Here is a 15,052-nt window from a genome sequence, read left to right as displayed (position 1 = left end):
CCTTCACTGGACTGGGCCCGAAGAGGTGTCTGGCGTAGACATTTCTGGTCGCCTTCGAGCCGGATTCATTCCGGCGGCCTCGAAGCGAACCTCCGCTCTTCACGAGCACTGGACTGGCGCGGTGTGGAGCTCCTGTGCGAGCCGCCGTCGCTCCCGCGAGGCCTGTGGTTGCCTCAGCCGGTGGATATCGATCCGGTGTCGACCGGAAGTAGAAGTGAAAGTGAACAGTAAGTGCGAACAATAGACATTAAACACGTGTTTGGCCGATAAAAAGATCGCGCCCAGTGAGTGATAACAGTGCTAAAACAAAAGAAGTGCTCCAGTTCCGGCTTGCGGCTGTGATCCTGAGTCGACGTGGACCCGAAGGCGGACCGTTCCTGTACACGTCGTGGGAAGTAGCTGCAAGTTCCTGCGTTTTCCCAGGTTTCTCGACAAAACCTGAAGCACGTGGCCGACCCACGTGACGTAGGCGCGCGTAGGTTGGGTCTGCGTGAACAGGTGGGCTTAGCGTAAGAAAGTGGTTAAAAAAGGATTTGGTGGAGGGAGTGGAGAGCCAGGAAGTTTTTAACGTGAGTTGTTGACCAAAGCTGATCATGTCGAAGCTGAGGGAACACTCGAAGGTGGTGAACGTCACCAAGACATCGATCCTGGCAATCCAACGTTTTGCTGATGCTTTTAATGCAGCTACTGACGAGGACAAGGTTTCGTTCCGCATTCAGCGGCTCGATGACCTTTTTGAGCGATATATGACGGCTTCGGTTGACCTTGAGCTGTTGACCGATGACGACGACAAAGTTGCGACACAAAACATCACCAAGGATAGGACGGACGTCGAGGAACAGTATTTTACCCTCCGCGACTTTCTGGTGTCCAAAAAACCTTTTGTACCCGTCCCCGGCAATCAGGTCCCCACAGCTCCGGTGCAATCGGTTGTACGTCTTCCCCAAATCGAGCTCCCCATGTTCGATGGTGAACTTGACAACTGGATTCCATTCCGGGATGCATTCAAATCGTTAATCCACAACAACAATAGCTTGAGCGCGGTTGACAAATTCCACTATTTGAACTCCGTGTTGGACCCGCGTGTCAAACGGCTGTACGATTCCACCAAGGTTACTGCAGCAAACTACAAAATCACGTGGGATCTGCTGGTGGAGCGGTTTGACCAAAAACGGTTTTTGATAAAGAACCACATTTCCGCTTTGTTCAACGTGGAAGCCATCGCGAAGGAATCGGCGGACGCCATTTTGAATTTGATTGACCAGTTTGACCGCCATGTTCGAATTCTCAAGACATTGGGCGAGTTAACTGACAAATGGAGTCCACTTTTGGTGCACATGGTGTGCACGCGGTTGGACCAGAGCACGCTGCGGGCATGGGAAGTGTCCACCAAGGAAACAGTTGACGAAATCCCTGCCTACCAAGACTTGGTCGAGTTTCTCCACGAACAGGCTCGTGTGTTGCAGTCCTTGAAAAGCGCAACAGTTTCCCCAAGTCCAGCTGCCCCTAAGGAAAAGTCCCGATTCTCTGTCGCCCACGCCGCTACCAAGCCGGCTACGAACATCCCTGGTTGTCCTGTCTGCTCGAAGTCCCATCGCATTTACGAATGTGATCAGTTCCGCCGCATGACGGTGGAGCAACGACAGGAAGTCGTTCGCAACAAAAAGCTGTGTTGGAATTGCTTGTCGTCCGCTCACTTCAGTCGCAACTGTACCTCGAGGGCCTGCCGCTGTGGAGAGAAACACCACTCGCTGTTGCACCCGTCCCCCTCGAACGGTCAGTCCTCGCAACCTCGATACACTGCTGTCCCGCACAACACACCCAAGGGAAGTAGTTCGAGCTTTCAACCACACGCTACACGAGACACACCGTCCTCCCCCACCAATACAAGCCCCCCTCACGCACCCACCACGCTGAAAGTGGAAGCCGCCTCTCCTGAGTCTCCCCGCGCGACTGCCCTGTCGGCATCGCAAGGCTCGAAGGCGCAGCAAACTACCGTGCTGCTGTCCACGGCGGTAGTCAAGGTTCACGGACCTTCCGGAAAGAGCACCCTGGCGCGTGCTCTGCTGGACTCTTGTTCGGAAATGAATTTCATAACCGAACGAATCGTTCAACTGCTCGGGTTGAACCGTGCGAAGCAAGTCACCACCATCTGCGGTATGGGTGGAGTCAAGACACAAAGCACGCACAGTACCGTCGCCATGTTCAGCTCCCTCAACTCGTCGTTCTCTGAGACCCTGACCTTCACCATTCTGCCCAAGATCTCGAACAGTATTCCCGCCAGACCTGTCGATACATCCCGGTGGAATCTGTCCTCCCAACTGGTTCTGGCCGACCCTGGTTTCGCAACCCCCCAAAAGATCGACATGGTAATCGGTGCCCAGCTGTTCTACGTTCTGCTTCAAGCAGGTCAAATGTTCGTTGGTGATGGTCCCGGTCGCTACCCAATGCTCCAGCAGACTGTTCTCGGTTGGGTAGTCAGTGGTCCGGTGGTCCAAGAAGGGATGAAGTCGGAGACTTCAAGCACTGCTATGGTCTGCACCGCCGATGATCTCGATCAGCGGCTCGCAAAGTTCTGGGAGGTTGAAACATGCTACAGCCCTAGCTGTCTGTCCAAGGAAGAGTTGACCTGCGAACGTTTCTTCGCCGTTACAACCACTCGAGATGAGTCTGGTCGATTCATCGTTCGTCTCCCGAAAAAGCAACTAGCTCTGAGTCAACTTGGCGACTCAAAATCCTCCGCTCTGTGCCGGCTGCGCTGGATGCAGCGACGCTTAGAGAAAAATCCCCACCTGAAAGAGCAATATGTCGATTTCATGCAAGAATACCTCGACCTCGAGCACATGGTTCCCGTAGACGCGCCTCAAGACAACACCCAAGAACCGCCATTTTATTTGCCGCACCACGCGGTGGTCAAGCCTAGCAGCTCCACGACGAAGTGTCGCGTGGTTTTTGATGGGTCCAGCAAGTCTTCAACGGGAATATCGCTGAACGACTGTTTGATGGTAGGGCCAACGGTTCAAGACACCCTATATTCCATTGTGTTGCGTTTTCGAATGCAAGAAGTTGCTCTGGTGGCGGACATCACCAAAATGTACCGCCAGATTTGGGTACACCCAGACGATCGCAGACTGCAGCGCATTTTCTGGCAACAGCCCACGGACCCGGAGGTCCGCGAGTATGAGCTGACTACGGTCACATACGGCACCGCCAGCGCGCCTTATCTGGCCACGCGCTGCCTCAAGCAGCTCTCGTATGACCACTCCGAGTCTGCGAACGACGCTGCTGCCAAAATTGGGAGAGATTTCTACGTGGACGATCTCCTGAGCGGAGCACCCACGATCGACGAAGCAGTGCAAGTTCGCGGTGAAGTCCAGAACATCCTCGGTTCTGCCGGGTTCGAGTTGCGCAAATGGGCATCCAACTCTGCCGAGGTTCTCCGCCAAATTCCCCCCGAGCTGCAAGATGAACGCTCGCTTTTGGAAATCGACAGTCCGTCCGACACCACAGTCAAAACTCTGGGCTTACTGTGGCACCCCGAATCGGACACGTTCCGGTTCAAGGTTCCTGAGTTCTCGCTGGACGGTCCCGTCACGAAGCGAGTCGCAGCATCTGAAATGGCCAAACTCTTCGATCCAACTGGCATTGTTGGCCCTGTCGTTGTCAAGGCCAAGGTCTTTATCCAAGGACTGTGGAGAAAAGGCTACTCGTGGGACGCACCTCTGCCCGACAGGCGTGCCGCGGAATGGCAGACGTTCCGAGACGACTTGGCTGCTCTGAAGACCATATCCGTGCCCCGCCTTACAAAGGCTCCAGGCGCTGGTGACCAAGTCGAACTCCAAGGGTACTGTGACGCGTCCAACGACGCATATGGTGCGTGCATTTACATCAAAAGCAAGGGAGCAGATGGCAAGATCTCAGTTAACCTACTGACATCCAAATCCCGGGTCGCGCACATTCTACCGATGCCGATCCAGCGCTTAGAACTCTGTTCAGCCTTGCTCCTTGCCCACCTGTACTGCCAGGTGGTGGAGAGTCTGGGTCTCCAAAACATCACAACGTACCTCTGGACGGACTCCATGGTGACCCTGCACCGACTGCGTGACACACCCGCAAACTATGACACTTTCGAGAGAAATCGGATCGCGGAGATCCAGCGCCTCACCGACGGCTGCATCTGGGGTCACATCGCCGGCAAGGACAACCCAGCCGATATCATCTCGCGTGGCGTCAGTCCCAGCGAGCTGATCGAGATGCCACTCTGGTGGTACAGCCCACCGGAAACGGAAGAAAGCCCAACCATGTTCGTCATGCACGCTGTGCACGATGAAGAAGACGCCCCTGCAGTGGCAGCAGCCGTCACAAGCCCCCCGGAAGCAGACGAAGAAGAGAACGAGCGGTATTGGTTGTTCAAGCGGTACTCCACATTGACGACACTGTTGCGCACCGCAGCGTACTGCCGGAGATTCGCTACTCTCTGCCGGCTGAAGCGATCTGGCACCCCCACAACGCTCCCGTCGTACCTGACCTCTGACGAACTATCGCAATCCTTGATCGGCCTGGTCAAGGTAGTCCAAGATCAGAGTTTCCCGAAGGAGTCAACCTTAATACGAGCTGGCAGGCTCGCCCAGCTGAAGAAGTCGTGGCGCTTCCTCGACCCATTCGACGACGAAGGTGCACTCCGCGTTGGTGGCCGGCTGGACAACTCGGCTTACGCATTCGGCCGAAAACACCCGCTGATTCTCCCGGCGGATCACCCACTGACCGAGCTCGTTTTGGAAGAAACACACCAGCAACTTTTGCACGCCGGCCCGCGCTTGATGATCGCACACATTCGCGAACGGTTCTGGCCGTTCAATCTCCGTAACTTGGCACGGAAGAAGTTCCGAACCTGTCTACAGTGCTTCAAGGTCCAGCCTCAACTCGAAAGCCAGCTGATGGGTCAGCTGCCGAAGGTTCGCATAACCCCGGCCCGTCCGTTTCTCAACACGGGTGTCGACTTCTGTGGACCAGTCTGGATCAAGCAATCGACGCGGCGAGGCAGAGCGATCCCCCCAGTGCGTGCCTACATCGCGCTGTTTGTGTGTATGGCAACGAAAGCAACACACATCGAGCTGGTCAGTGATCTCAGCACCGAAGGATTCATCGCCGCGCTGAGACGATTTGTGGCCCGCAGAGGACGCCCCCTCAGTCTGTACTGCGACAACGCAACCAATTTTACTGGGGCAGAAAAGGAACTGAAACTGCTGCTCAACCAATTTCTGGACCAACAATTCCGCGAGAAGGTGTCGGCGTACTGCGCGGAATCCACCATCCAGTTCCACTTCATCCCAGCGCGCGCTCCTACGTTCGGTGGCCTATGGGAGGCCGCAGTACGAGCGCTGAAGCACCACCTCCGTCGAGTCGTAGGCACAGAAGCTCTCACCGCTGAAGCCATGCAGACGGTGCTCTGCCAGATCGAGAGCTGTCTCAACTCGCGGCCGCTGACGGCCGTCTCGGAGAACCCCAACGACGTGACTGCCATCACACCCGGACACTTCCTGGTCGGCTCCGCTCTTCAGTCGATCCCTGAGCCCGACCTCTCCGGTGTCCCCACCAACCGGTTATCGCTGTGGCAAGCGATTCAACGGAAGACCCAGCAGTTCTGGAAACTGTGGACAACAGACTATCTTCACCAGCTCCAGCAACGCACCAAGGACTTGTACCGGCAGCCGAACCTCCTCGTCGGCAAGCTGGTCCTCCTGAAGGAAGACAACCTTCCACCCCTCCGGTGGAGCATGGGCCGCATCACCGCAGTTCGTCCTGGTCCGGACGGACTGGTACGGGTCGTAAGCGTCAAGATTCCGTCGGGCGCTGTCTACGACCGGCCGGTCGTGAAAGTGTGCCTGCTCCCGATCAACGATCTCTCAACAGCGGACAACCCAGAAGACGAAGAGTCGGCGACCTCCGAAGACGAAGAGTAAAGTTGTAGTTTGTAAGAAGTGTGTAGTGCATTAAAATGGATTATTAAAAATTAAAATGGAATCAGGATTCCATTGGTGGCCGGTATGTTGGGGCCGAAACAATTTGTGACCCTTAAGGACCCCATTCTGCACTCTGTCTTGAGAGTTGCTTCTCTTGCTCACCAAATTTTGCACACGGCCCCAAGAAGATCTGCGCTATTGTTCGACCCAATCCCTATTGTTTTGTATAGATCCCCGTGCCTATAAAACCCCATCCCGACCACTGTAACGGCCTCTTTCTCCAATAAACGTTTGGTAAGTCAACAGTGACCGATCGACCCCGATCTTTATCCATCCGGAATAGTTTTTATACAGTCCACTTGCCCTTCCTTCACTGGACTGGGCCCGAAGAGGTGTCTGGCGTAGACAGGTATTACTGTTGTCATCATACAAGTTTTGGTATGATTTAATATTTGCCCAAGTAATACCAAAATTAAGTATTCCCGAGTGTTTTCTCATGGTCGGGAAATATGTATATTTAAAAATATACATTCACAAAACATAGAAAAACAATCAATTGAATGATATCTAAATTTTGATAACTATCACACAAAAGAATTAGCATAGATCACTGAGTTTACTTTGCTACAAAATGGAGTAAAAAAGTACCTAATAGAAAAATCTTTAACAATAATATCTCTAACATAGCTTCACCCGACTGCTAAAATTCACTCAGACGTCGTCAAAAACAAACTTGATCGTGAATTGGTTTAAAACCAAGTGAAATTGTATCAAACTAAACTTATAAAAAATCTCAGTTTAGATTGTAATTTACTCTAATGAAGTTGAAAAAAACTGCAAAGTTGAAGATTATATCTACAATTATGAATATGGTCATAAAGCTAATGGAAAAGTTTTGATTAGGATGGTATTTAGATTTTATATAAGTATAGTAACCCATATAGTTTGATAAACAAAATAATTTCTAAGGTCTATAAAAAACAAAATTAATTTGACATTAGGATCACCTTATAAAAATGAACAAATATGTTTTTTTTTTAAACTACTCCCAAACGTTGGTCGCATAATTTTGCTGTAAATCTGAATGAAATTATATCAGAATCTGCATGAAAACTGTTATGATGCTTTTTTGCGATATAGATGTATGACAATTCTGCTCGTTACCGATAATTACTGACATTACCGACAACGATTATACTGCAGAAAAAAAATCTTAACAAAACGAGGATTGAACCATCAATTTGTTGGTTGTTGAACTGACATGCTCCCAAAGTGCCATGGGCACAAGGATACAGTTTTATTCTGTGGGTATACAGAAAAAAATGAAATAAAAGATATATTGAATATATTTTTTTGAAATGTATTATATAAAAAAACTAAACTGAAAAAGTACTATAATAAACTACCGTTAACCGGGGTGGCATTGACTCTAATATTTGGGACTCTGAAATTTTATGAAGCGACAAGTGGTCGGTTTAAATGATTTTCAAAATAACCCCGACGCATTTCACCAAATTGTTTGTTCATACAAATTTAGGAGTTATGTTATATCAAACTAATAATAGTCATCTTGAATTTATAACACCATGAGTCAAAAGTTACAAAAAAATATCGCTCTTTGCAAATACTTACGATTTTTCAATACCTGAATTATAACAAATCTTAAGCTGATTGATGCACATTCTATTTTCTTTTTTTTAAGTTCAAAAAATTGATCATCAAAAATATTTTTTTTTGTTTAAAATCACCTCAAGGTTGTTCAAATAAATATTCAAGATTGATAGAAACATGCATGTAAGATTTTGTGAACCAAATGTTTTGTCACAGCCAAATTATTTATCACATTGCTTTTTGTGTTAAATAGAATTAAAAAAAAAACTAGATTCACAGTAAAACAGAATAATAAGACTACATATAACAGGGGTAACCAAAGTATGGCCCGCAGACCCATTTTAAATGATCATGTATAATGGCCCTTTGATCATTTGTAAAGTGATTATTATGTAATGATTACAATGAAAAAAATTATTTCAAACTTTCTTAGGCTTATTTTTTGTACTAATGATATATCCATATTTTGATCCCCCACAAATATTTTGTTCAAAAATCATTCTAATTTAAACAAATTCACATGTTTCAATGTGAGTATTAGGGTGGGTACGTTTTTCAAAAAGTTCTCGGATCAAGTTTTAGTATGGTTCCACTTGTAGGGCATGCCCATAGGGACTTTCATGCCAAATATCAGCTCATTTGGTTGTAAACTGGCTGCGCGCATCAGGGTTAAAGTTTACATGGGAATTACTATGGGAAATTGGAACTTTTTGTTCAAACGCTCCTACAGGTCTGGGAAAATAACGCGCCAACTTCTGGTATGGTCAGGCCTATGGGGAATGGTCTGAAGAACACTTTTCCCGAAGAGAGCATATGGATTCGTTGTCCCTAGACCTGGCGCATCGGCAAACAATCCGATGTCTCCGAAATCAACGGTTTTCTCTGAAAAAGCATCAAATTTTCCTTAGCATGCTATGAAAGCTCGATGAACACCGCGACGCCATACGTCAGGCAGCTACCACGTGGGTGAGAAACGGCTGGAATATTCAATTGCAAACCTTCTTTTAACTAGAAAATGATCATTTCGAGTAATCCTGATATTATTTAGTCGAATTCAGAATCTTTGCATAGCAAATTTGTAATTTTTTGCAAATATTTTAACCACGTGGTAGCTGCCTGACGTATGGCGTCGCGGTGTGCATCAAGCTTTCATAGCATGCTAAGGAAAATGTGATGCTTTTTCAGGGAAAACCGTTGATTCCGGAGACATCGGATTGTTTGCCGATGCGCCAGGTCTAGGGACAACGAATCCACATGCTCTCTTCGGGAAAAATGTTCTCCAGACCATTCCCCATAGGCCTGACCATACCAGAAGTTGGCGCGTGATTTTCCCAGACCTGTAGGAGCGTTTGAACAAAAAGTTCCAATTTCCCATAGTAATTCCCATGTAAACTTTAACCCTGATGCGCGCAGCCAGTTTACAACCAAATGAGCTGATATTTGGCATGAAAGTCCCTATGGGCATGCCCTACAACCAAATGAGCTGATATTTGGCATGAAAGTCCCTATGGGCATGCCCTACAAGAGGAACCATACTAAAACTTGATCCGAGAACTTTTTGAAAAACGTACCCACCCTAGTGAGTATAGTAAATAGGTAAACAAAATAGGTAAATGAAATGTTGAAATTCTTGCTTGTAATTTCATTTTCTATTTTTTCACCACCGCCTTGACCAAGGCAAGAGTCGAGGGACAAACACTTTTATAAATATTTGCATTGACCTAATTGTTGAGAAATAATTGCGCAGCGATTTTTCATTTCATAATCTAAAAAAACTTCAAACTTAAAAACTTTAAAATATAAACTCAACGATAACACAAGTACATTCAACTAAGTACCTTTATTTTCAAATACCTAAAATTGTGTCTGAAATAATGTGTAAATTCTCATTTTCCACATTTGACCCTTGATTACAAAAAATACATAGATAAAGAGGAAATATGTGTCAATGAAGTAAATCTATCTTTAAAAATATGTTTTTCTTTTGTGGATTAAAAGTAATTTATTCCACATTATTTTAGGTAGGAAATGCAGCCACACAAAAAAACCGACTTCCCTAAAAAACAGTTATTCACAACAAAATACATATAGGTAACATAAATAATAACAAAAATGACCCTGAGCTCAATCATCGTGATGTGCTTGGTTGTAAAAAAAATCAATCTTATATTTAATAATATAATAACTTGAATCAATCATTTAAAGTTTCACAAACATGGGAATATGTACATTCAAATGAATTTAATATTTTAAAATAAGGATTGTTCAAGAAAAATATACAGTAAAAAATCATTCATATCTCAAATAGTTGTCACGTCGTTTATTGAAGCATATTACTAAGAATATATATATATGTAACTAAATATTTCAATTTAATTTTAAAAATAAGTTTCGATTTATGCCTATGCCCTTCCTTCGGTATGAAAAAAATGACAAGCAAAACGAAAAATCTACTTGGTTTTGCTTTGTTTTGTTGACAGTAAATTGTTTAAATCAAATATGATTATTTTTTCCATCTTATTTATACAAGTTAAATAAAGAAATATTTCAATAAGTTTTGGATGTCTTAAAAACATGTAGTTAAATATCTGTAGTCTGCTTGAAATCTCCTTTCCTCTAACTATTCCACATCTATTAGCTATTTCGAAGGTTTTTTTTGCATTTTTTCCTTCTCTGTCCAATTTGTTCTCCTTAGTACCAGTAAACTCTCTCCCCATTTCGAAAAAATCAGCTGTTGAAAGGTAGTCCATATCTCAGCTTAGGATAACAATTGCACCAATATTATTGTTAAAGCAACCTAATAAAATGAAATGAAATGAAATAAAATGATATCATAACAAAATTTGTTATTGGTCTGATATTGGCCAAAACAACTGTGGAATAACATTTTTTGTTATGCAAGAATACCTCTAACTGTTATTAGAATGATCGGATTAGTTGTTAAAATAACAAAAAATAAACACAAAGATTTGTTCGAAGAATAATTAAAAGTGTTATTAGTCTGTTATTACAATAACTATCCAATAACAAAAAAATCATAACGACGAATAACAAATCTTGTTATAAATAACATTAAATGTTATTGGCCTAGTATTTTCAAATATCTAAAAATGTTATTTCCAAGTTATTTTCGCCTTCTCAGGATTGCAAAATTTGTGCTTTTCTTAAAATAATGTATCATAATTTTGTTCAGAAAACATAATATGTCGTTTTTTATCATTTGTACTCTGTGTTTTTCTCGTATTCAAAATAACATTATTACTTCAAAGCATTTCTCTTATTCAAACACCTTAAAATGTATTATAAACTATTCTTATTTAAAACAAATAATGTCCTACAAAACTCAATTGATTTTTTTCGGATTCTCTTGGCATTCAACAATATATAAAATATAATAGCAAAGTCATGTTTTATAAATAGCTGAACTTTTTCTAACTTGTTTTCTTACACGCTCCCAAAAGATTTAATCAATCCTGTGATACTTGGGTATACAAAGTTTAAGAATTTGACAGGTATTTGTATATAACAAAGAAACATTTATTAATATCCTTGTATTTTCAGTAATTTCTATAATGCAACACTTGATACCCAGAAATATAAAATCTCCAGATTCGCCACAATCTATAATGCAAATTTATTAATTTTAAAAAACAAACATCTCTTACTATGCGGAAAAATGCAAAAACCTACCGATTTTTTAACCTTCGGGAAGTCGCGTGTTTTTGCCTTTCTTACAAGTGCCCTTACAAACTGTGTACAAAGTACACGCACGCGACTGCCGGTGGGTTTTAAAAAGTCAAATATTTTTTGCCATGCCGTTTTGTTTGTAAGGTAGCGTTTTCAAAACAATTACTTTTATTTTTTTGTCAAAAAAAATGTTGCCTGCATACACATTATCACTTATTTTGAAACATTTTTTTCTAAAATTTTCTAAACTCCCAAGTTATTAAGGTTCTTACGATATTTCCAACAAACAGAGATTTTTCGAATTAAAAATACTTAAAATAGACATGTTTGTTTTAACAAAGGATAAAAATAGGCTAGTGGCTTATTTACACATATCGGTAAGATTGATGAAAGCTGCAAAAAAAACAGTGCGTGCTACATGTGCTAAACTAAAAATATTTCGTAAGTTTTTTCATAAAAGTTTTGTGGATGACCCTAAATTTATTTACAATAAATGCGGCTCATGTCTAAAACAATTTGTAACTTTTTTTAATTTAATTATTCTCTCCTCATTATCAACTAGGCCTGGAATTTATTTTTCAAACATCATTTGCAATCAGGCCGATGCAAATATTTTTCAAAGTTTTTGTCCCGTGTCGAGGGGGAAGAAAAAATGAATGTTGAAATAACAAGCCAGAGTCTCAACATATGGTTGATAAAAGTGTTTTAAAATACATTCTGCACTAGTAAGCAATTCTCTGAGATTTCGGTCATTCCACTTTTTTTTAATCCGGCTGAAACTTTTTTTGGTTCCTTCGCTATGCCCAAAGAAGCCATTTTGCGTCATTAGTTTGTCCATATAATTTTCCATAAAAAATTGACAGCACCAATATTATTGTTAAAGCAACCTAATAAAATGAAATGAAATGAAATAAAATGATATCATAACAAAATTTGTTAATTTTCCATAAAAAATTGACAGCTGTCATTAGTTTGTCAATACAATTTTCCATACAAATTTGACAGCTGTCCATACAAAAATGATATATGAAAATTCAAAAATCTGTATCTTTTGAAGGAATGAAAAAAAAAACGGTGCACTTTATCAAAATTTCACTAAAGTACTTTTTGATTGCAAATTTGATTTTTCATAAATAGTGTTTTTATTGAAAATCAAGTTTTAGTGACATAAAGTGAAATTAAAAAACACAAAAAATGTATTTTTTATCAGTGTAGTCCCTAGCCACACCTACAAGTTTGCCGAAGACACCAAATCTATCAAAAAAATCCTTCAAAAGACACTGATTTTTGAATTTTCATATATCATTTTTGTATGGACAGCCACCAAATTTGTATGGAAAATTGTATTGACAAACTTATGATGCAAAATGGCTTTTTTAGGCATACCGAAGGCACCAAAAAAAGTTTCAGCCGAACTAAAAATACAAAAATTATAAATTGTAAAAAAATACCGATCTTGTAGATAATTGCTCAGTTCATTTGTTTTGCCATCATTAGTATTTTTTTAAATGTTAGATTGACGTAATCAAAAATTTGACCAAAAAAGAAAACTCATTGCTATACTGTATATCGAAAATTTCCAAAATAAATGAAATTTTGAATAAACCCAAATATTATAAATATAAATCTAAACGCAGGGGAATGCATTTTAAATTGATTTCAGCTTATTGCATTTGAATTTTCATTAAAATTTTGAAGTTATTTTTCAATATGTTTTTTTTGCCCACTGATTTTTCTGGCCAATTTTGAAGCCTAAAATTAAATTTTAAAATAAAAAAAAAACTTTTATTTTATTTGACCATTGAGCTCTTTTACCTTTTGATAAAACTTTGGAGACTTCGTAAGTGTTCTAGAATGTTTGCAAAGGAATTTTCATATTGCTTATATTGCATGGCAAAAAAAAGGAAAAAGGAAACGTGATCAGAAACACAAATTTTACAAAATTAATTTTATTAAACATTTTCATCGATAGATATATTTTTGTGTAGTCATAAAACATATAAAATTCAATCATCTACAAAATAGGCTTTTCGTCTAAAATAAAAAATAAAAATAAAAATTAAGAGATAATAAAAAAGATAAAGGAATATGTAATTCAAGATGGCTATTTATAAGGTGGCGATAGACTATTCATTATTTTTATTTGGTTATAAAAACGAGCATTTCTTCTTTTGAATCAGTATACTTCAAACAATAGTTCACTAATTTATTTCTAACAGAAAATGACTAGATCAATATTCTGTTGTAAAAAATACATTTTCAAAAACTATTTGCGTAAATCTGAATGATTTTTCAAGTATCAATTTTGCCTCACAATGCCTTACCAATTTGTTTAAGACAAAAATGGATTTAAGGTTTCCATAGAAAAAATAAAAATGTTATATGCACCAGAACATAGGTCTTGCAAAAATTTATTTCTTTGTAACCAAACAAAATCAAAAATTTTTTGAATCGGGCTTAACATGATTTCCAACGCAGGAAAATAAATTAAAAATAGCTTTCAGTTCATTCTAATAATGTTTTCATAAACAAATTCTAATTATTATACATCTGTTATTTTTCAGGCATATGTGAAGCGGGAGAGGGAATGATGAAACTTCTCTGTGGAAAAAATGGAACGCGCACTGGATTCACATCTAGAGGTAGCCGTTTTCATATATTTTGTTCTATCCAGCGTAATAATGTCAAAACTCCATTTCTCCAATTTTCGAAACAGTGAACATAAGAAACATACTGTTTTCTAATAAAATAACAAAATAGATCTAATAAGTTTCTTTATTTTGCGATGCTATAATTTCAACATTATTGTACAGTCTGGAAATTCACGTTCTAAGATATTTTTTATTGTATTGGGCAACAAACAAACTGTCTAAGAATAATGAATCGACCATTGTGGCACCCTTTTCAGCGTGGGGCTGACCCATTATATTAGGCATTGATAGTATTCTATGACTTTTGAAAAATAATTTTAAACTCTTCCTAAATACAAAACACGGGACTGTGGTGTAGGGGTAAGCGTGATTGCCTCTCACCCAGTCGGCCTGGGTTCGATCCCAGAAGTTTGAAATTTTGAGACGAGATTTGTCTGATCACGCCTTCCGTCGGACAGAGAAGAAATGTTGGCCCCGGACTAACCTAAAAAAAGGTTAGGTCGTTAGCTCAGTCCAGGTGTAGGAGTCGTCTCTCTGGGTCCTGCCTCGGTGGAGTCGCTGGTAGGCAGTTTGACTAACAATCCAAAGGTCGTCAGTTCGAATCCCTTGATGGATGGAAACTTAGATGTAAAAAGAGGTTTGCAATTGCCTCAACAATCAAGCCTTCGAACACCTAAATTCGAGTAGGAATCTTGTAATCGAGAACGCCAAGGCAATGCTGTAGAGCGAATAATTTGTTTTTTTTTTTGAAATACAAATCAAAATTAACAACAATACAGGAACCTGTATTTTCAATAGTTTTCATCTATTGCTCTATGAATTTCAATGAAATTTTGTTTTTTTTTAAATTAATATGGTTTGCTCCCTGATAAGACAAGGGCGGCGATATTTTTGTGTTGCGTGAATTTGTTATTATAACAAAGGCATCGTAATTTCTTTGATTTTAAAGAATTTCATTTTATAGGAAAGTAGCTGTTCGTTATATTTGCACAATAAATCCCAGTTTTTTCAAATAACTAAATGAGATGATTCATTGTGAACCTGATGAAATTTTAAATTAAAAAAAGAAATCTTATACAGCTTATTTTTGGGATGTACAAATTAGCTAGGGATATTTCGTATTTTTTTCAGATCCAAATA

The 15,052-nt window shown here is 41.0% G+C and overlaps 1 protein-coding gene across 1 annotated transcript; it reads left to right on the top strand.

Annotated features, from left to right (window-relative positions):
- Positions 1-593: 593 nt before the first annotated feature.
- LOC119766331 lies at positions 594-5,963 on the top strand. Its single transcript, XM_038250812.1, has one exon. The coding sequence runs from the start codon at positions 594-596 to the stop codon at positions 5,961-5,963; it is 5,370 nt and encodes a 1,789-aa protein (XP_038106740.1).
- Positions 5,964-15,052: the final 9,089 nt, after the last annotated feature.

The sequence above is a fragment of the Culex quinquefasciatus genome, chromosome 2, assembly GCF_015732765.1.
Source record: "Culex quinquefasciatus strain JHB chromosome 2, VPISU_Cqui_1.0_pri_paternal, whole genome shotgun sequence".
NCBI classification, from domain to species: Eukaryota; Metazoa; Arthropoda; class Insecta; order Diptera; family Culicidae; genus Culex; species Culex quinquefasciatus.
The sequence above is the reverse complement of the archived record's forward strand: the minus strand, read 5'-3'. Positions and strand labels throughout refer to the sequence as shown.

What these genes read in the sequence shown, in the direction of transcription:
- LOC119766331 (XM_038250812.1), top strand. Translation starts at nt 594, where the DNA reads ATGTCGAAGCTGAGGGAACACTCGAAGGTGGTGAACGTCACCAAGACA.